At 38.4% G+C, this 23,326-nt stretch overlaps 1 protein-coding gene across 10 annotated transcripts in view; it reads right to left on the bottom strand.

Annotated features, from left to right (window-relative positions):
• Positions 1–279: 279 nt before the first annotated feature.
• The window catches only part of AGAP1 (ArfGAP with GTPase domain, ankyrin repeat and PH domain 1), a 600,162-nt gene continuing 577,115 nt past the window's right edge, over positions 280–23,326 (bottom strand). For all 10 annotated transcript variants that reach the window (XM_067548649.1, XM_067548652.1, XM_067548650.1 and 7 more), the window contains 2 exons: positions 2,208–2,463; positions 280–1,650 (listed from right to left, as the gene is read on the bottom strand). In XM_067548649.1, coding sequence (XP_067404750.1) covers positions 1,447–1,650; positions 2,208–2,463 — 460 coding nt within the window. In that variant the 3' untranslated portion in view covers positions 280–1,446. The remainder of the gene's footprint in view (positions 1,651–2,207; positions 2,464–23,326) is intronic.

Below are 23,326 nucleotides of genomic sequence, written 5' to 3'. Positions count from 1 at the left end.
CTAACGTAAAATATATTTACGCTGCTGAGAGAGATCCTCCTTTCCTTTCTAACAGATCTTGTACACTTTTTTTTTGTAAGCCAAATATGCCATCATCTTGCTACAATATGTCCTGCAAAGGTCTGCATCAAACAAATGGAAATACAGTTCACTGCTGGGAATATTTTCAATGTACAATGATCTGTAAACCTCAGATCCTAACTACTTGCACAGTATTTAGTTCACAACCATTACAGTTTATAAATTAACAGAGGTGTCATTTATCTGTACAAAAATCAATGCATATTTATGAACTTGTTTATTCAAATAGATTTTACATACATATAATCTAAAGACACAATACAAAATCTGTATAATTTAGGCAATGCATCACAGGAGTGACCAAAAACTCAATACACTTACTTGGCAAAATGACATAACATATTTCCTGTGGCTGAAAAAAATAGTAGCCTTTTATGCATTTATTTATTGTACTAAATGTACATGAAATGTTTTTCCTTAGCAGTATTCATTATTCCTTTTTGTGTTTCATAGTTACTCTTATTTATTTTTTCCATTTTGTTTTTACACCAAAGAGACTGCAGTCAAATAACACTCAGCAACTGATTTCCTCTCTTTGGACTGAAAAATTAAACCGATACTAAATTATGACAGTGAATTTAGAAAGGAGGGCTCCAAGGGCTTGAAAGAACATGTCTGAGATAATATGATGCTTCTAAGAATATTGCAATCACATCCAAGCAATCACCGAAGCGTGCCATGTAACTACCTCCTCAGCTAATATGCTTTTTTCTCCATGATGACTAATCATGTTCTATTAAACAGCGGTAATGCTGGAAGAACTCAACTATACAAGTGTAATGAAGCCAGTATTCTCCCTGGACAGATTAGCTACAACTGATTTGACACATACCATCATAGGAGCTTCAAACCTGACAAACTCTGTGCTTGCTTCTGATTTATGCCGTCAAGCTCTTCGGAGAAGCGAATGAAATCCAAGTGTTCCGTTTGGTAGAGGTGAAATGTACTGATGTGCTTAACTGTCAGTTAAGGGAAGTTACCATTTCTTCTCCTCTTCCTCCTCCCTTTCTTCTCCCTCCACCCCCTCTTTCAACACTTGTAGAGCCTATGTCTAAAGACAACCACTAAAATGGTCCCATGTCATGTGCTATAATTAAGAGACCTCATGACCACTCTCTCTCACACCCCCTCCCTTTTTCAGTTTTCCTTTTTCAAGATCTTTTATTAAAATACATGGTTTCTGCTGTCCCTTTTTCTCCTTCTCGTCCCTTCACACTGTTCAGGTGTCATTTTTCGGAAAGGACAGAGAGTGAAGGGAAAAGGGAGATGGGGAGGTACAAGACTCACAGGTCAGAGCTGTGAAAAAAATGGAGCAACATGAGGCTGTGGATGTTATTCAGGTCAGCGAATAAATGAGTAAATTCCTCAAATGATGGTGGGCATTCTTCCGCTGCTGTTGTTCCTGTTATTGTTCTTCCTGGACAAATTGGGAGTAGCCATAAGGACAAAGCGCTCATCAGGGCAGCCATACTGCAGGAGAACATCAATGCATTCCTGGCTTGTGGCTTGCCTGGCATAGGCTAAAGCCGTGTTCCCATGGGCATCGCGGGCCATAACATCCACGCCATACTGTGGAAAAAAACAGATGGCATTTGAGATTCTGCTGCTAACACAGCGTTAAAACGGAATGAAAGAAAACAGCACGGCTAGAGTTTAAGTGAGGGGGGGAAGAGAGAAATACTCAAAGACAGATGCTTCTTATTTTAAGGGTTTGTAAATCTCAGCATGACAAACATGCTCCATGCACACACAGCTTTCTACTGGAAGATCGTCACCTGCTGCCTGTCACGTAAATAATCTCTCACCATAGCCTATCAAGCCGCTTTTCCAGAGCATGTGCACCTATCCCTCTCCCCATCTCCCGCACTTCACTAATTTCTACCGTATTTAACCAGATGTGGAGAAAGACATTTTTTAAGTGTTTTCCAAGAAGGCTGAGGTGCCGTCAGTTGAAAACAAGGAATAGGAACATTTAAGAAAAGAGGGGGGGTACCTTGAGCCCCCCACTGGGATATGCTCATAGAAATATTTTGAAAGGCCACGTTGAAATAATATTGGCTAGACGATAGGGACGAGTGAAACGCAACTCACCACTGCATATCCAACACCATGAGGCAGGTACTCACCCAAATTAAGAGCTGAACTAACACTACATTTCCTTTCCTACATGCTAAGTGAAGGGCGGTGCGCCCATCCCCCTCTCCGCAGGTCTCATTGACTTCTTCCCGTGTTCCATGAGCCAGGAGCAGGATGACAGTCCGCAAGTCCTCCTCAGCTGTAGCTCGTAGCAGATGCTGGCCTAAAGAAAGTTCCAGGCACTGCAGCGGGGCAAGGAAGAGCTTCTGTTCATATTTAGCACGTATCCAGCGCTCTTTTTCTTCCCTAAAGAAGCAAAAAGAAACATGCTTTTCAAAAGTGATTCCATTGTCTTTGTGTCTTGATATACATTCACCTTTGGAGATAAGCAATCCAAAAAACACTGCCATATAGAGGGGTTAATTAGCAAGAAAACATATTCTTCTTGTGAACTTTAGCAAAAGCTTCTCTCAGAAATATTTCCTTTACACCTTATACTTGCAATGAAATTTATGACACCTATACATTTCTCACCTGGTTGTACTGGGCCAGAGTGTTACATTATACACTGGGCTCACCTCCAGTAGTACAGGTTCAAACGTGCCTTGGGCCACAAGTGGAACAAGCTTGGTGGTCTCAAAGTAGATCATAAGAGACATACGGTCATATAACTTGGAAGTGTCATGCACTTTGGCATAGGTTAGAAAAGTCTGCAATCTCTACTGAAGAGAGGCCCAAGACTGGAGCAGCAGAGCAGGGCTTCAGGTCAGGACTGAGATGTGCTGGGGGGAAGCATGCACAGAATTTAACTGCATCATGCCTAGATGGAACCTGTGGGAGTACTAAACTCCCAAAAGTTCATTCCTACCAAAAAATTGACTCCTGTTTGCATCTAAAGAAAGAAAAAGGAAATTAATGAAAGCTACTGCCTTGCTTGCAAGGTGTTTTTTCATTCTGTATGCACCGGCCACTGAACAATAACATCCCAGTTTACATTTCACAATGAGAAAGAGGTTGAGGAGTGGGTTTTTTTTTTGTTTTTTAAGGAAAAACTTAATACTTTGAAGCATTATTTCCTCTCACTGTGTCAAATAAGCTTCAAAAGCTTCCTAGTTACAGTTAAATGTCACATTTTATAAATAACTCTCCAATTTCTATTAAAAACATTTCAGAACGCACTAATGTGCTTTGGGGGACCTGGTCACAGGTAAATTCTCATTGCCCTTTGCCCAATACTTCAGGTATCTACATGGTAATCTATCTACTCTGTGAAAACCACATACAGCACCGAGCAAGAAAACTCATTAGTGGTGACATTTTTTCCTCTCAAGTACAGAAAGAAAAACTGTTTACACCTTTCAGCAGTGTTTACACTACTCCCGGTAATCTAGTGTCAGGTTAGCCCTAATCTGTTTTTAAATACTTATGTAAACAGAGAGTTCCACCAGTAAATCTGGATTAGTTTTGCATCACTTCCTGGTACATGTAGAGTGACCTTACATTGACCCTGCTGGATGCTTTCATGCAAAGCTTTTCAAAGCATGCACTTTTCTACACAAATGACAATTCAGCCTATAACACTGCAATATACAGTTATTTTTCCCATTAAAAAAAAGTACAAGTTTTTCCATTTATGCAAAAGATTACGGCTTGGACAAATCTTTGATTGGCCACTACATCCTGAACAACAATGAAACCATCCTGGGTGCTGAAAAATAGCCTGTCATGCTGATGCTTGAAAGTACAATCTATTTTACAACATCCAATACGAGAAAAGACTTCTGAATAGTTGTCAAGTTGTGACACAAACACACACTGACGGGAGGTTAAACATTCCAATTCTTATCTTGTGTTGTTGTGTACAAATAAAATCAAATCTGTGAGAAGGATGGAACAGCTGCCTCAAATGTCATGAATTTTGTGGAGCTGGGGCACATGATGACATTTTGGTATTCTATGCACTCGTAAAAAATAACCACAGATGGCTATAAAACTATTATTTATCCCTGTCTGGTACATCTCCAAGTCAATTGAGTAAGCAGGTACAGTATTTGGTAAGATCATTTAAAATGTTTTAATATTTGTTAAAAATGAAAGGGTGTATAATGGATAGAGTATGTTATAAATATATAACTTTCCCTTACAAAGTGGGCAGGACTCCTAGATTCAGTGCATTCAACAGTGTTACTGTGAGACCACTCCCTGGATCTAGAGACAGTCAATTTATATCTCCTGGAGTCATACATCCAAAAGTGGGGGGTGAAGGAAGTCTTTCAAAAGCTGCTTCTATATCTGTCTGCTCCACAACAAACTTTTAAAATCTTACATGTAAGAACTGAAAGAGCACTGGGGACTGTCAACAACAGCAACCTCCAGTTGTTTGTGCAATAGGTGTTCATGGTCCCACTCCCTGTCATGTGGAAACCATGACTTGAAGAGAAGTTGCTCTGTTTAGAAAAACAAGCTGTTTATAACAGACTTTCTATTCTACTCACAATCCACGAGAACAAGGATTTTTGTTTTGTTATAGATGAGCGTAACTTCAGTGGGAGCCAAGAGAGCTGATGCCTCAGTGTGTACAGAAGCAACAACTACTAACACCAGGATCAGTTGGAAGTTTTCAGATCCTCAGATTGCCAGAGTTTTACAAATTCATGGGATTGTATTTTATGTTTACACTATTTAACAGTTGATAAGGAGAGCTATTTTTCCTCCACAGCATTTATAGACACTCCACCAGCAGTGGAGCAAGAGCAGCATATATAAACATGGACTCTTCTAAAAATGTGTATCTCATGCAAAGAAGAAAAAAAGGCTGCTTGAAAGGGTGCAAAGGCTTATCAGACGACGAGATCCTGTTATTTTTGGACAGGGTGGGGGAACCAGGAGTGAGCAACTAAGCTCCAAACCGTGCCCACTTCATCACACTGTCTCAAAAAAGGTAAGGAGGACAGACCACAAACCTGCTAGTTTATTATGGGTAATCCATTAACAGTGTCTGTCTGCGGGGATGAGAGCAGGCCATCACCCTTCGGTTCTATTATCTTAGAGGGGTAGGCAAGGCGCAGGATGCATCCCGTCCCTTCCTTAAAGATTTCTACTGCTACATAAACTGGTGGCACAAACCACAGTCTCTCTTTCTTACTGTATGCTGTAATCAGAATTCTGTACAACCATAGTAAATTTGTTGCAGAGATGGGAAATGGCTAGAGTTACTGGTAATCCCAGATATTCAGGAAATGTTATAGTGTATTTGCAAGAGCAGGGTTCTTCTGCATTCTACATTAGACTCTGCCACTGTGTGACCTTGAGCAGGTCACTTAATTTTACTGCACTTCAATCTCCTCATGTATAAAATGGGCATAATACTCACCTACCTCCTATGGGTATTGAGAGTCTGAATTAATTAGGGACAGCTTCTGCGACCTTTGCTTCCATTGAGTAGAACCTCCCTCTCTAAGTAGTCCCACTAAAATTAAGTGGAGTAAGGATGCAATTCAGTGTGTGTTAGAGAGGCAGAATCTTGTCCTTAATGTCTGTAAAGCACCTTGAGGTCCTCAGCTGGAAGATACTGCAATGTCAATAATTGTTTCTAGTTTGCAAGACTATTTAAAAACAATTCCAGACACAGTAGTTACTGGGGAATATACTGCATAGTATCTATCTACAAACTGTCAGCCTATTATACATCTAGTCAGGCAATAGCTATTTAGTACATTCCTGATCGATAACACTGAAACTTTCGTCTTAATACCACATCATGTTAATGACCGGCCTGGTTAAGGATTCCCAAAATCCCACTGTAAGCAGGAAGCCATTGGAAGAGTAATCAATGCAAACACAAATAAAAAGGCTTTAAATACTGGGGCAGCTCATTTCTGATATCTTATGGCAAATGAGGTTCCAAACACAACTAATGTTCAAAATGGGACACAAAACTGGGAGATTCCATTTGGGTATTCCCATAGGAAACTATCCTTGATCAGCCAATCATACACCGTTTGGGATGACACTGTGTTCCCCCAAACTCTCATGGGTTGGTATATTTAAACTGGTGAATTATTACTCTTTTGAGTGAAAATCCAGAAAGGTTAAAAAATAACCTTCACAGACATCTCTCCTGCTGTATTTCCTCTAATACAGGATCTTTCACCTTTGGTGTGAGTGATTTAATTTAAAATAGAAAGTTCTCAGGATTTTCCTGGAAGATTATTTTGGCTCCACTGTACCTGCTCACCCTAGAAATCATGACACTAAAACATGAGTAGTAGAACTGTTTCTCTGATGTCACAATTTCATTTCTGGGATCCACAGATTGTCTTGGTTGAGTTTTCATTTTCCCAAAGGAAGGCCAGTCCAAGAGCAGAGTTGTCAGCAGTAGATCACTTAACCTCATTCCAATCCCCTGGAGGACCACTGTTCACATTTCCCGTTAGCTAATGAGCTAAAAAATGAATGATTGGAACAGTCAGCAATAAGCAGAAAGAGGAGACATAGGCTTCATTTCTGCCTGTGCTGACATACCTTTAAATAAATCAACTGCATAAGTGTGAGAGGAAATGAGAGAAAGAAACTAATCAGGAGAAAAACATTGAACCAATCCCTAAAAATAAAAGAGAACGTGCAACTATACATCTGCTAGTAAATATTTTTCTTCTTTTCACTTGTAATCCTGTTAGCCCCTTCTCTGGACAACCTCGCCTTTTCTAGGAACTCCTAATCTTAAACAAGATTATCTTGCTTGTTTACTCGGACTTCCAAAATTCATTAACATACTTTTCTCTGGATCAGAGAGCAGGCCAAGGCCAGCTCATGGGAGATGTTACGACATGATGTGTCTGGATCTTCTCTAGCCTGTCTGACCCAGGAGAATGCATGTGCTGCCTCTCTCGGTATGTACTGATAGAGAAGGACACGGTATTTCTTCCATGACCTTGCTGGTTCAAAATATAGCCTACTTGCACTGTACTTTTTTTTTTTTTTTTTTTCCAACAGACATGCACAGGACGGATTAATAATCAGCTACAAATCAATGGCTACAAATAAGACTAATAGCAACATGCAAAAGTACAGTAAACTAGATAAAGCGGTGCTTGCACCTTTTACCTTTATTAAGGTGAATACCAATCCATTTGAACCTAGTTTACTAATACAAACTTAAAGCCTCATTGTCTATATAAAGGTCTGAACAACTGAATACAACTGAATAATCATTATCATGTTGCCTTCTCTGTGTCAAGAAAGTGACGATGAATTAAGTCTTGACCAAAAGGCACCATCAATTTCCTTACTTTAGTATGTGTATTCATCATCACTGAACTAAGCCACTTTAGCGAGAATAATTAAAATTATTCCATGTTTCTGATACTGAATATGGGCCAAAGTTTATTAGAAATGGAACAAAACTCAACCTTCAGTTTATTCTGATTTAATTAGGTGCTTGCTTCTCAAGATAATGTCCAATTATTTAAATTACTCTGCCAGCCACATCAAATCACTATTATCTGGAAACATAAATACCGGGGATTGTAAGGAAGGAGGGCCGTGAAGGTAGGATGAGAGGGCACAAACAGCAAATATGTTTAAGACAATTATTTTGCTTCATGAACTTGATTGCGTTGTGTGCCTGCATGTTGGTGCACAAAATATTCATTTAAGAGTCTATGTAACTCAGACTCACTTCTACTGCATCATATGGCTCTTTTTTTTTTCCCCTCCAATCAGGAATGCAAGTTTATATACCAGACACAGATCCAGGTAAAAGCTTACCATTGCTGGCATCATTCCTACTCTCCCTCCATACCATTCACTTCTACCCGCAACCTCAATTTACCTCCTCAAATGTATAAAGCAGAGAAACCAGAAAGCAAGGTAAGGAAATAACATGCGCCAACAGAAAAAGTGTTAGTATAGAAATTTACAATTCATTGTTTAGTTAACACAGTACAGGAGAGAAGAGCCTTGAGAACTTGTCATGAGAATTCACCAGCCCAGACATAAAATCTACTAGCTCAGTCTTACTAAACTGATAAGGAAAAAACCCCTTATATTCTAGTCACCCATTATCTAAAATTACTCACCCCAACTAAGTGGGTGAATGGAATGTTGCAAGGTTGTATTAGAAATGCTCCAAAAAATGGAAGGTGGTTTACTGAATCAGGAAATTACTATCACACCTATTTCACGTCCAGCCAAAACACAGAGTGAGTCTGCAGAGTCAACATTTTAAAATGTATTTTTACCCCCAACCTATATCAAAGTGCCCTTACAAAATACTTAAAACAATAAATCATTGATCATGATCATTGATAATGTTTTACCTGAGAAAGTCTCTTAGCTCTCACCATCTCATATATATTTGCTAACTCAAACCTTAGTATGGTGTGTCTGTCACATTTATTTTGCCATTTATGGCTGTATATTTAAGGCAAACAGTTTACTAACATTTAACCTGTTGTAACCTGACTAGCTCAGCCTTGCCAGTCTGTCAGAGATTGACCAGGTTAATGGGTCAGTTCCAAGAAAGTGATGTAAACCTCCCACCCCTGCAACAATCCCTAAAACTGGCTTTACATTCATCTCCTGTAGCATCCCAAGATGGGTCATTAACTTAGTGATTCCATATGTAGGGAACATGTATCATACAAGCAAAGCTGCAACCTCGTCATAAACTATCTTGGCATTGGATTATGCTGCAGATTTTCTTTAAAGAAAGCTATTGAAGACCATACCTTTAAGTATTTGATAAATTATCACCTGGCTTTCTTGGAATTTGCAACGCAGTTTTTGGGTAGGGAAAAGCAATGGAATAAAGACATTTGATGGGGAGAGAGAAGGTAGGAGGGATTTACAATATTTAAAAAATTGTGACTGGAAAGGAGGGGGGAAGAGAGGGTAAGAAGAAAGGGCTAGCAGCAAGGAATTTCCAAAGTGTCTTCCTGCCTCAAGCAAAGCAGGAACTGGGAGGAGAGGCATGGAAGAGGAGCTGGGAACAATATGCTGAGAAAACAGAGGGGGCTTCCTCTCTCTGCAGGAGAAGACCCCACTCTATTGCAAAGTAAGTGCTTAGCAGTTGACTGCTTCCTCACATGCATGCCTTCTCTCCTAGGCTGCGTTGCTAAGGGGGAAGAAGCACAGGCCTGCTAGGGATGTAGGCCCCTAGCTAACAAGGGGGCCGCAGACAGCAAACAAAGACCGATGGATATTTATTCCTTAATTACCAAAAGCCTTTCAGAAACTGGCCACTGTAAATCCCACATGCTGAGAAAGGGAGGCAAAGGACAAGGATTTATGTGCACTGGGGCAGAGAGGAAATAAATATCCCGGTGGCTCCTGATCAATATTATGAGTGTTTTGCCAAGCTGCAGGGTGTTTTATGAACTTTAAGGACGGAAAAGGATAATTAATTAAATAAAGTCAACCTATTAAGCTTATTACTTCTTATAAGTTACAGTTAGACACACCAGACTGATGAAATAGGGCCATATAGAAAAACTGCAGACAGGACGGCATCCAAATGTACTGCAGCAATAATGCAGACAAGCAAGGCCTACAGCACTGGACCAGAGTGTTCAAGGCCAGTCAATGCAGGGAATCTTTTTATTATTCTCTCTTGGGCAGAGAAGCTATCTGGATGAGGCTCGCTATTTCCATCTAACCAGCAGCTTTCTAACCAGAAAGGAGAAGTGTAAAATTCATAATGCAGGGTGATAAAACTACTCCAAATTCAAGTTTATTCTCATTTCGTAATGAATTTGAATACAGGGCCTAATTCTCATCAATGACAGACCTATTTTCAGATGGAAATGACCTCCTTCCCCCCCCCCCTTTTTTTTTTTTAAACACAAAGGGGTCCTCCCATCAAAAGCATGCAACAGGCATATTTTCAGATGCTTTGGAAGCTTCACCTGACACGTACCAAAACAGAAAACCATTTATGCGGATTTCAGTAAGCCACAAATCAAAAACTTTTTCTCTCAGTAACTCCACTACTGTACTTAGTACTTTGGTCATATCATTACAAACGTGTGTTAAAAATTTCAGGAGCTCCTAATAGCAGCAATTTCTTATACAAGCATTCTGACTTGAATCAATCTATCAGATTAATCACTTATTGAAAGCTACTTATTTCATAATCAGCCTTTTGATTTTATGAAGACTCCAGCTCCCCATATCTCCTCCCGGTTTCTGACACTCCACCACTATCTGGGGCTTTCAAAGAGCTGCATTTCATGTGTTTTCAAAGTCTGTTTTACAATGATGCCAATAAATAACCTGAGCTTCCCCTCAGGTGCTAGACACCTGCTGGAGTTACTACTGTATAACATTAATTACCTGCCTGGCCAGGACATCAAGGCTTACTGACATGAAGTGAATTGGATAAATATACTGTAATTGCGGACTCTGCTCCATCATATAAACCAGCAGTAAATTGGGTATTTTCATTGCAGCACACACCACTAAATCTAATAATTTTTAAGGCACGTTTGATAAAACATATCACATCTGAGGATTACTCTGTATGTGATTAAATAAAAGTCACACAACATAGTATAGGGAATACTGCAGATACTAAGGAAAGCTTTCTGAAGTTATCAAAGACAAATGAGAAGGTTGTAAGTGAGACAACTATAAACCCTACAAGTATGTTATTAAGTCTTTTTCTGTTTCAAATCTAACCATATTTTCTGTTAGACATGCACTTCATAAACTGTGTGAAGTAAAAAAAAAAAAAAAAGCCTGATGCCTTCTGGAGCTTGAATCTTCTCTCTGAAGCCAAAACAACTAGCAGTTTTTGGACAGGACTACCAACAGCTGTACAGAAAGGAAAAATAACATGGCAAACTGGAAGACTTTTCAATGCACAGCTTGGAAAAAATGTAATAAAATAAAACTGAACATTGGAAGGGTGGGGGGGAGAGAGGAATAGGTGGCTTGTGAGACCTCTAGTAGTCCATGGAATCCTTCATTCATTTCAATCCAGCCCAAAACAGAAGTGACAACAGTCATTACCTTCCAATAGATGTTTGAAGGCTTACAGAAACTGAAAAGAATTGGTGCCATTGGAACAGTCCTGAGTAGACAGATGTCCCACCCACCAAAAATTCCTGAGCTCAATCCCCTACTACATTTGTTTTTCTTGCTGGCAGCGTCATCACTAGGAGGGCTATGGATGTATTCAAGGGACGCAGAGTACATTACTTCTTCTCTCACAGAGATGACCCCCTTAAGAACTGGGCAGAGGCATGCTGTCAGAGCAGAATGAGGAAATTTACATTGAAACTATGTATCAACCCATAAATATAGAACACTCCAATTTCCAGGCTTGCCAATCTGGCAACTTTTAAGCATACTAAAAATTACTTAAGAAAAAGAAAGTCACAAAGTTATCTTACATGAGATACACAAACAAATGATAAGCCCTGGAGTACATTCTTGGATGATTCCAGTAATATCTAAACAAAGAGAATATTAATTACAAAGATATGGCCATTGCATTTCATCATACATGTATAATCTTACTTATCAAGATAACTATTATGTATGTAAATAATACATTTCCATTGTATCATTTCTTAAATGAGGACGGATTGGAAATTTCAGTTTACAATTTAATATATATCACTTAGAGTTGGAGCATTCCATTAATTTGCCAGCTGCTAAGGGTAACACTCTCTCATATGAAGATCACATTTCAGAAAAGTAGAAGCATTTTTAAAGAACCATTCAAGGGGTTGTAAAAAATACATTTTTCTCTTTTTTTAAAAAACAGCATATCAATTTCTATTCTTATGCTGAATTTGTCACACTAAAGGTAAGCCAAAAGGGGAGACTTGTTTTGAATAGATATTTCAATTCAAAATGGACATGACAACATTTTGTGCAAAGGAGGTAGTTTTTCATCATCTTTATTTATGGAAAAGAGTGACTATTTTAATCTAAATTATACCAAAATCTATCAAGCTTCTGCTTTCATGTTCATATCCACGTAGAGCTTTTGTACAATATTTAAACTGTAGAAAAAAATGTGACACAAATATTTCAATGCATAAATCTCAATAAATCTGTGCCAGGTGAGAAGCAGACCGAGGTAGTCAAGTGAGGTTCTCACAGAGCCAGTGTAATGTGGCATATAACAGGGATGTACATCAGCAATGTACTTTACAGCAGTTCTTTCTGTGATGCGACTATCACACTGCATTAGGGATACCATAACAGTCGCTGATGTGATCTGCTTTGGAACATATCGCATCATAAACAGATGAAAGAAGAGAAATGGAGCTTTTCCTCTGCTCATAATACTATAAAGTGGATAAGTATCATAGCTATGAGCGCACCTATGCTTTACAAATAATAAAAGGAAAAAAATCCAGGCTCCATCCAAGCGATAATAAACTTTCGTGATTTACACATTAAAAAATGTCTTAAACAGGCAGTGGCATATAAGCAAATGGATTGCACAGGAGTGGATGAGTTGAGATGGAATGGAAAGAGATGGAAAGATCTGACCTACAGAATCTGTATACAATTTTTGTTTGAAGACTAGAAAACAGAGGAGGATGTTCACATTGTGTACATGTGGGTGTTTACACAAAGTTTACAATCACTGGACAATCCAAAGCTCGTTAGTGTTAATTTCTAAAACAACCTATTATATAACCCTTGGGGCTACAAACAAATGAAAACAAAAACTTGCATTGTTAACTGTTAGAGAGGCAAGGTGGGTGAAGTAATATCTTTTATTGGACCAACTTCTGTTGCTGAGAGAGAGAAGATTTCAAGCCAAACAGAGCTCTTCTTCAGGTCTGGGAAAGGTGCTCCCTGCGTCACAGCAAAATGCAAGGTGGAAGAGATTGCATAGCCTAAGTAATTAGCACTTATTGTCAGGGACGGTTCAAGGTGGAGTGGCCCATTAACACCTCTGCAGTCATAGGACAATAAGTGTGGGTTAATGGGTTACAGATTGTTCTAATAAGCCATAAATCCAGTGTCTCTGTGTCCATGATTTCTAATGTCTAGCAGAGTTACGAATTTAAATTCCCAGTCTCATCTTTCGAAAGTGTTCTGCAAATTTCTATGAGGATGAGGACTAAGTAGTCAGATATGGAGTGATAACTTTATAAAAAATGTTCACCTACAGGTGACAGAGTGTTTTTGTCTTTTATCATTTTCCTGTGTGAGTTCATTCAAGAGCCTAGTGATCGTCTGGTTTCACCCATAGTTATTATTGGGCATTTAGTGTACTGGATGAAGTTTACCATGTTACATAATGGGTCACTCTACCTTGAATAGTCCCTTAGCATATATGCTAACTACTTATGCTAAACAATCTGTTTATGTTTTGCTGTGATGCTGGGAGTACCTTTCTCAGACCTGAAGAAGAGCTCTGTGTGGCTTGAAAGCTTGTCCCTCTTAGAAACAGAAGTTGGTCCAATAAAAGATATGACCTCACCCAACCCACCTTGTCTCTCTAATTTCCTGCATCTGACACAGCTACAACTACATTGCTTACTGTTAACTATGTTATAACAATTTTTTTAAATTAGTTTACGAGTGAAACTATCACTGCAGACATCTGTGTTACACTGCCATAGAAAATAAAAGCACTTTTTGGAAGGGAAAAAAATCATATGCTGGCTCATGCACATGAAATTAAAACTAAACAAAACATTTCAGTAATAAAACTCAAAACCTGAGCACAGATTAAGAAGAAAAACTTATATTCAGAGCAACAAGCAGATAAAAAAATTGTTTAGATATTGTCGATATAAGTAGCAAAGAACAGGCACAACTTCAGCTGAAGTTTTAGTGGATGAAAACCAAACAATACATTGCAAAAGTATCCTGTTCCAATATTCTGTTCCATTTGTTAAAGCAATATTTGCTTAAAAGACTTTTTATTGTTGTTGCTGCTGCTTTCCTGCATAGTCTCTTCAGGGCACATTTGGAAATTATTTAAAAAAAAAGATAAAAATGTCTCTAATCTGTTACCAATTAGAAGAAACATGTGAATATTATTTTCTAATTTGTGACTCGAGTGTGTGTCTCAAAACCAGAGAGAAGTAATTGAAATAATTATGTCTGCTCCTGAATATTTCTATTATGCTCTTGAAATAAGAGGGTGGGTATGTCTTCTTTTGCCTGATGTGCCTTAGGGCTGAATGTATCAATAAGTACATCAAAGCCCAGAACATGAACTGCCACAAAATTGTAATTTTTACAAAGTACATACATTGGTTCATGGCAGCTGCAGCCCAAGGGCTGCCAAACTGATTAGTTAGCTCCTAATGGTCTTTCTGCAAAACTTGGATTGGGGAGGGAAGTAAGAAGGGAAAGGAAGTTTAACAGTAAACACTCAACCTTCCACTCTATTCAAGAAGTCTACTAGCAAAGTGACTAATTTTCAAAGAGCTATTGATGTACAAGCTATAACCCCATGATTTATAATAGCAGCAATGTAGGTTTTTTCTTTTTTTAAAACCCAGATGCAGTGTGACTTGAGTGACTAACTCCTGAAAATTGATAATTTCCTGGTGGTTAGCAGTAGAGGGCCTACCAATGAGAAAGCAGAACATGCTAATAAATTAATAGTGCGTTATATGCCAATTAGACCCTTTCAGCCATTCAAGAGGCAGTGCCACCAATCAGGTTATCATTCCATAAATGTACTCTTTAGAGCTGATCTCATCACAAATCAATCCTGCATTTAGATTTCTGAAGCATAATACTCATTGGTATTATCCCGAAATGTATCAGTGAAACAACACACTGGATTATTTTTCCCCTCTAAGTGCCCTTTTCCTATATCCTGTGCACAGTTATTCTTCTTGTGTACAGTCATGTCTGTATGTCAAATGGTAAATAATAATTCTGAATATCACATTAATTCTGCATAGAACCAGATTTATTACGGACTTCATACTTGGGAGTTTCACCGTCATTCACAAGCCATCCGTGAATCTCTTGGTTAAATTACATCCTTGTATTTAATCATGCACCATGTATTATGCTATCAATATAGTAATTCATATTAGATCCATCACCTAACACACTTTCTTCTCACTATGACACCCAAATGTGTCAGATACCTAACAATGGCTAAGTTTGGCATCACAATAGCAAGGAAAAATAAATGAATAAATATAGAAAAAAAAAATCTAGTCTGGTTTCAGCATACTCAATACATTTTCTACTCAGGCCACTGTTTTTGATACTTCTTAGTGCTTATATCAATATAAGAAACACGGTATTTTGGATTACATAAAGTATATATCCTTTCTTCCTTCTCTGCTGAGTAAGGCCACATAAGGATTTTGGTTTGAATGCTGACTCAATGCACTATAAGATACACATAAGTCAGCATTTTAATGTCCAAAGCCATGCTAGACTCATCAGTTTATGATCTTAAAGGCTCTACAAGGTGCATTCCATTGACACGGATCAAGATGGTGATGTACGGGTAGTACAAGGCACTTTAGATGAATAATTTGGAGCACATTTTCCTTATACCACCTTCTTTTCCTTCAGCAGTCTTTGAGATCTGAATCTGACAAGGGTGTCATGTAAACATGCTGTTATACGACTATGTGGGCCTTTACATATTTCATTTCAAAACTACTTGCCATTTGTGCTAGCAGTTGATTAAATTTGATCTGATTGAACTAAATGTTACATGATTAGCTCTAGTCAGCTGCCCCAGTAAGTGTAGCAGGAAGTTCTGGCACATGCTAACAGAACCATCAGCAGACGAAAACCTAACGCTATTATTGCATCTCACTAGTTATTGAAGCCATGACAAATACACTTGTGGGGGCTCAGAGAGACGTCTGTGGAACCTCAGGAGTTGACTCAGTTGCTTCCAAGGAGAGCAATGAATAAATGCAAATTCTTTCTACCGCTAGAACTTCCTGTAATATTAACAAGCTGTGAGATATCGGCAGAACCCACAAAAGGTACTAACCTCATGTATGACCTGAGTGAAATACTGATTTTTTTGGTTTGGTGGCCATTCTGAAATCTGAATAAATGTTTGGTTTTTGACCAAGTGAAACTGAATTTTTTCTTTTTTTTTTTGCTGAAACAAAAATGAAAATCTTTTTAAATGAAATGCTGAGAAGTGACATTTTGATACTTTGTTTTCATTTAAACAAAATGTCAAAACTGTTTATTTAGAAAACGTTGAAACAAAATTCTAACTTTTACAGGTTTTTTTTACCCCTTGTTTTTTATTTGGTTGAAACTATTTGCTGAATTTGACTTGACTTCATGAATAGTTTCGGACTTCTGGAAACGGCATTTTTCAGCAAATTTGCTATTTGCTGAAAAAATGTTGCCCAGCTCTACGCATGTGGATAACTAGCGTACAATTATATACTTTCTATCACATAAGCAAAATGGAGTGCGCTAACCAGGGACTGCATGTCTCAGTGGTTTAGTGATGGGATGAGGCTTTGACTGGTCCATGCTAGTTCACCAGTTTCCAGCCCTTATAGTTATGAAGGCTTGAAACACGGGGAGTTTACATCAATTCAGTGTTATCCTTTTTTTTTTTTAAAAGCAGACAAGCTGAAACAATATGCAAGATGCAAACTGGCTCATTCATCTCAACAAGTGTTTACTCTGAAACCTACAGGTGACAATTTAAAGGTTAATATTAACTATTTCATCGTTGATAATTTAGCAGAAACATCACACTCAGGTGCTTATCCCACCATTCCAGATTACCTCCCCTGACTTCACCTGCCGGCAAAAGCTCTAGCTGCCTCCTACTATCAGCTTTTCCACCAACTTCTACAATACAGTTATGTCTTGCCAATACTAAAATCTGTGGATATCAAAAATGGAAAGTATGTGGAAAGCATGAAATATGTCAAATTTATTGTCAAGGTAAATAACACCAGGGCAATTTTACTGAATGTATTCATCATTTCTAGACGTAATTAAAATCTCATTTTAAAGTTTAAATAAAGCTGTGGCAGATATGCCATTCTGCCATGTCAAAGGATCTAGCTCCGGCTTGCTGCACTAAACAATGGGCTTAGGTCATTAAATCTCATACGTTCTTTGAGCCTATGTGAAATGAGTTAAGGCCTGGTCTACACTGGCTGCGGATTTTGGCAGCAGTCGACGGGAGATACGCAAGCAATGTACAGTAACTTGCGTATCTCTCATCGACTTCCTAACATCTACTTAGCACGGTGTCTCCACTGCACTGTGCCGACGGGAAATACCCTCCCACTAACACAGCATTGCTGGGGTGGATTTACAAAGTCGACTTCTGGGTTCGATTGAGTCTTCACCGTCGCTCAGTCAAACCCCATAAAACTGATCCTGCACGGCCAGCGGTGCTTCTGGCAGTGTAGACATAGCTTAGTAGTTTTAGTCCCATTCCTAAGGGACAAAGATGACATTAAAAAAATCCTAAAATGACATCCATATAATATCCTTGTTTGCAATCTTAGCACTGAAACACCATGAGCCGAATGACCAGAGAAGCCATATTAGCTTCCTATCCCTGTGCCTGAAAGTCCAAGTCAAGATTTAAACTCATTAGTGGACAATGTGTAGACATTCACAATTCTCATAACCTATGTTATACCTATTCTGCAGACAGAGAACTTCAGTGACAGCCATTTTGGTACCTTTCATGAAGACGAACTCTGAACTCTAAAATTCATTGAAACAAATTTCAAATCTGAAGGAAAAAATGGACTTTCTTTCCTGCTCTCTTGGTTTGTGTGGCCTTGATAAGATTTTATTTTTCTTGCTATAGATACCCCTGCCATCACCCATTTTAACTTTTGCAGAGTCTTTCCATACAAACATATGAACAGTGTCACAAGCTGCTTCAGCCTTGGGCTGTCACCTGCATTTTATTTCTACTTAACCTCTTAAATAACTTTGGAATGCACTTTGTCCCCTGATGAGCACCGTAATGAGATCCAACTGTCAATCACAGCTCCATTAGCGTGGACAGACTTTCACTTCCTGAAACAATTTATTGGATTCCCAGAAGCAAATGGGCCTTCTTCCTTTTCAGCTCTGTTTTTAGGGGAGCTATTCAGAGGGAGTGGGTATCCCTTCTGTTCCTGCTGAGCTGCCTTTGTTTCCTCCGTTTACTCATGAAAACAGTTTCCTGAGTTTACCCACCTCTTCTGTTGTGTGTAGGCCAAGTGTTTGCCAAAACTTTTTTTTCTACTGCTCAGTTCACCAGCGCTATACAAAACCCACCAGCTGTTTCCAGCTCCTGGCTCAGGGAGAAAGCGAATTTTACTGTTAACCCCTTCCCAACGTAAAGTTACTTCCAGAAATGGAATTTGTTTGGGTGGTAGTTTAATTTCATGCAGAGAATAGAAAAGATACTAGTACAATAACAGGCTTCATTTTCCTTATGAAAGTTGATAGAGTGGAATTCTAAGGTATCTATTTTTAATTTGCCCCTGCATAAATCTGCTCCACATAATTTTAGTTTGATGTTGGCTTTTGTTTTCCTTATCTTCTCTTGGTTAAATTCAAATTGTAGCTCAAAGATAATCTTACTAATAAAGGACAAATCCACTTTATTGAAACACTATCTTTAAAGGAGTGTTTATGTATGCAGCTCTTATGGGGTTTGTTTGCGATTTGTAAAATTGTTTTGATGAGATGATAAAAACTTATTTTATTTTAAAATATTCCAATTTTGCCCTAAAGGAATTTAAATGGTTAGTTAATCTTTCTGCTTCAAGAACAATCCACTGAGTAAATACGAGGGCCCAAGATTACATAAAACAATATTTTTTCTTCTACCACTGGTTTCGAAGAATCCAATACACTGCACAACCGCAGTTCAGCATTAGCAGTATGCCCTTTTAGTATAAATCAGTTTAACTTTTAGCCTGGGAAAAAAATGTGAAACAAGAGGATAGTTATCTCTAGCCTTCTGTGATTCTCAAGTCAATAGTAAATTGGGGGACTCGTTAGTGCCATAGAGCTCCAATCAGGATGAAATTATGCAGTCATGTAAGAAATAATATCTATTAGGCTAATTTAATCAACGAATACTTTACAGATGAATTAGAATGCAGAATCCAATTATTTCAAACATTTGGACTGTCAGCCACTATGTTTTTTAAGCAGGAGAAGAGGATAGAAGGGAGATTTAAGGAACCTTTTGAAAAGGCAGTGAATGAGGTGCACTTATAACAGGAGAGCTTATAACAGCAGAAAACTGACAACTACAATCAGTACCTTACACTGATCAGACAGATCGCACCCAAGCGGGCCTAATCTAACCATTCTATGCAGCCTCTGCAGCATATTTATCCTGTATATTGGCCCAGACAGCTTGATTTGCAGTCTCAGTGACTGATAATTACTGTCTCAAGTCTTTATAATTTCCCCTTGCCACTCACCCTTTAAAAAAATCTTAAAACTCTTTTGCTTTCATATTTCTTCATTTTTGGTTTGTTTTAAAGGTAACATGCATGCCAGAAGGGTACTTCCATTTCATAACTCTCAATTGGTTGGATACAGTATCATCATCAGAAGGGAGATAATGGTTTGCAATGCCAGCTAGATCTATGGACGCTTACTACTAAAGAAGGAAAGGAGGAATTCTTTCAGAAGAAAACCTGAGTCAAATGGGGTCTTGCAGTTCAGTTTTGTTCCACATCACACTGGACAGCATGAAGCCTTTCTCACAATGGTTACTAGGGAGTACACACACAATTCATATTCTAGGTCCAATATTTGTATCCCAAACAGAATAATTTAAATGTTGCCCATACTTAGCAGGAAAATCAGATTTTACCCATCAAAAGACAATTTTTCTCCTACCAATCATTTTCTTTTCTCTAAGACGAGACCTTTGGGTTCTTTACCATAGAATAGAAAAATAGGAAGTGCCATAATGGATTTATGGTTAAACTGGTGCAGTCTTGGTCTCCAACAGTGGTTGGTACCAGATATTTCAGAGAAAAGTGCAAGAAATCTTGCCAGATAGGATGTGGGAGAATCTATTCCCTAGAATAGTCTTCTTGTATCCCTTAATGGTTAGAGATTGGCATAAGCCCCAAAAGAAGAGGTTTTAGATTCCTTATGAAACTGAGTTCTGGAGTACTGAAAAAAGTCACAGACCTGTCTCCCAGGAGTGCGCTTGTCAGGAGGGACTGTCCACTGTAAAAGTTTTGGAAAGGTTTTTCCAAAGCTAATAAACTGGTAACCATACGCAAGAAAAATGATGAATAAAATGTTCCCAATTCCTCACTACAAATATTGGCAGTAAATCTGATTTTTTTTGGGAGAAGACATTTGATTAATGGACAAGCTTCTCTTGAAAGCATATGTCCACTAATCCAGCACTTTTGGAAAGTGACTAGCAGTGCTAAAATGCTAGCAAGGGGGAAAGGAAATAAGATCAGGAAAATACTGGTAAATCTGACCCCTCAACAGCCACTTGGAAAACGCTGGTAAGTGGAAACCTAATCTTGTGGCACTCTCCTTCCAAAGGATTTTTAACTGAATATTGAAAGTTGAATTTGGGCTCATGAAGGTACACATAAGAGACAATATTGCTGGTTTACATATTTCTTCTATTGGGACACTTGCTTCTTCAGCCAATGACAGAGACACTGGATGCTGTGAATAAACTTTTATCCCTGTTGCAGGATGTGTACTTCCCGTTGCTTTTTATGTTTCAGTATGGCCATTCTTGAGTCATTTAGCTGGAATCTTGAATATTTTTTTGCTCTGACATCTGGAGCGGTTAGCAGATTCACTTATGGAATGACTCTTGCTTATTTAAATCTTTAATTTTCTTCTCCTGTCCAAATTATGCCCGTTCACATGATGAACTAGCACAGAATATGGGAGGGACCATTTTTTGCAATTTGTGGAATATCAAATTTTGATTACTTTGGGAAGCCAAAGAAAAGAGTTATAAGTAAACTGTTTTGATTGATAAGAAGCAGAAGGATTCTTTATGCAGTGCCTCAGTGGAAGCCTTGATGAATATGCCTGAAGGACTATGGTGAGTCATCACTGAAGGCATTCAATAGCTTTGGGAAGATTTAAGATATTTATTGAGCAACAAAAATGAGTGAGATGTATGGGTGAAATGGGATGGGATAATTGCAATTTACTGATGAAACTGAGCGTGAGGCTGACACTTGTAATTTTTGCAGAGCTAAAATAAATTAATTTTCAGGATCTGCTGTAGAATGTATAAGATGTTGCTTATCTCCTTTCCTTACTTCAGTTACAGAAATTCATTCTAGAATAAATTTTGGCAGTAGATGTTCTTCCAGATGACATCAGCATTTCTTCTACTGTGAGAGCAGAGACTATTTTCTATCATCTCCATTTTAGTATCAATCCTGATGCTTACCGAAACCTGAGATAGATAATCCAAGAAAACAAAGAGCCCTGAAGTGAAATTTAAACCTGTTCTCAGAAGCAGATCTCCTGGACTAATGGAAGGACTATTGAAATGACTAATTCTATTCTAATTTTTCTGCACTTCCTGTGAGGAGAAATTGGGGAAAGGCATATAGAAATTGACTAACTAGTTTTATGATAGCAAAATTGCTGCCTTAGCTTTGGGATCTTTTCCCCTGGAAATGTGCATCTTACTTTGTTCTCTGCGGAGGCAAAGGCATGTATCACTGAATTTCCTAAAGCTACCATGATCTTCTGCAACTCAGAATATTTCAGATGCTGTTCTTCCTAATGGGTTGTTTGAAGACTTTGCCAATCCATATTTATTGTTGCACTTTTACATGAACAGATCTACTCAGTTGAAGAAAAATATTGTTTCCTGATTTGCCCTTTGCATCTCCTGATATGTTGTTAACTTGTGATCCAGGGACATCTGAGGTTTTGACAGTCATTGAGAATCAGTCTCTAACGTTCTCATGTTCCATCATTCTAATGGCAGAATTTTCAGGCCAATAAACCCTACAGGGCTGAGAAAGATTTCAAAATTGATGGTTCTCAAGTTAGTAATTTACTGATAGTCTGCTGGAGTTTGCAGAAACTGGCTGCAAACAAAGTCACTCATCCTTGCTTCATAGCTATGAAGACCTGAAAGAGTAGAACTTTCTGTGAGGAATGAGGCTGCCTTGGGATATGTCGATTACAGATCTATTTAACTCAAGGTCACAGTGATGACTTGGGTGTTTGTTAATTGATGTTCCTTGGGTTCTAGGCTTGATAAAAAACCAGGATGTGTACATTCTCTATGACTTCAATTGAAATATGACTATTAACTGCATCTTTGAGAAAAGAGCTGTCTCTGACCCGACAAAGGAAAGTCTTCCCAGATAGGGAGACCGGGGAGATTACTGGTACAAAGTTCTTATGTGAGTGTGTAGATAGGCTTCTGAAAGACCCAGCGAAGTAAGGCAGTCACCAGGGAAAAGTGCTGATGTGGTTGAAATGAGTTTTTAATCAGCAATTTCTTCTTCTTTCTAGAAATACAACATCCACACAATTACTTTTCTATTGAAATTGGCTCAATTATACTTACTCATTTGATGGAGGGAACTGATCTCTTTTATCCTAAGTTTACTTTTGGTATGTCTGATTTTTTTTGGGAAGGTTGTGAATGGAAAAAAAAAAACACTTTGAAATGCTTGTTAGTAGTTCTATAGCAAATTATTCCCAAGACACAAATTATCTTGAGTATAGTTTATCTATTCCAGAAGGAGGTGAGATAAATGACAAACAACTCAACAGTGATCTACATATGGTGAAAGGCATATTGATTAGAAATACCAGTCAGTCACTGAGGTGAGCTTCAGAATCAAACTTTGCTAAAAGTCTTTAAAAGGTATTTGCTAAAGTCAGTGGCTACCTGAGAGTTGCAATTAACTTTACCTATTTTTGTTTTTTCTATCAAACTTGCTCCAATAGCCTAAACTGACACATTATTACACTGAGTGAAGGGAACACTGGAATTTCCTCTCATCTCAGGGGGATGGAAAGAACTCACATAGAAGCCAGGGTGTTTTATAATATGTTTTCAGGGCCTGGCCACCATGGAGTTTTAGAGACCGAGTTGGAAGCTCAGAGAAGCAGCAGCATCAGGAGATAAGGCAGAACCTGGTAGAAGAATATGTAGTTGGTGTATATCATAATACAAGATCACAGAGGAGGTGTCTAGCGTATTTTTTTTAAGTGGCTTTTGAGC

The sequence above is a fragment of the Emydura macquarii genome, unplaced genomic scaffold (genome assembly GCF_026122565.2).
Source record: "Emydura macquarii macquarii isolate MOO-44397 ecotype Brisbane River unplaced genomic scaffold, CSIRO-AGI_Emac_v2 contig_1253, whole genome shotgun sequence".
NCBI lineage: Eukaryota > Metazoa > Chordata > Testudines > Chelidae > Emydura > Emydura macquarii.
The sequence above is the reverse complement of the archived record's forward strand: the minus strand, read 5'-3'. Positions and strand labels throughout refer to the sequence as shown.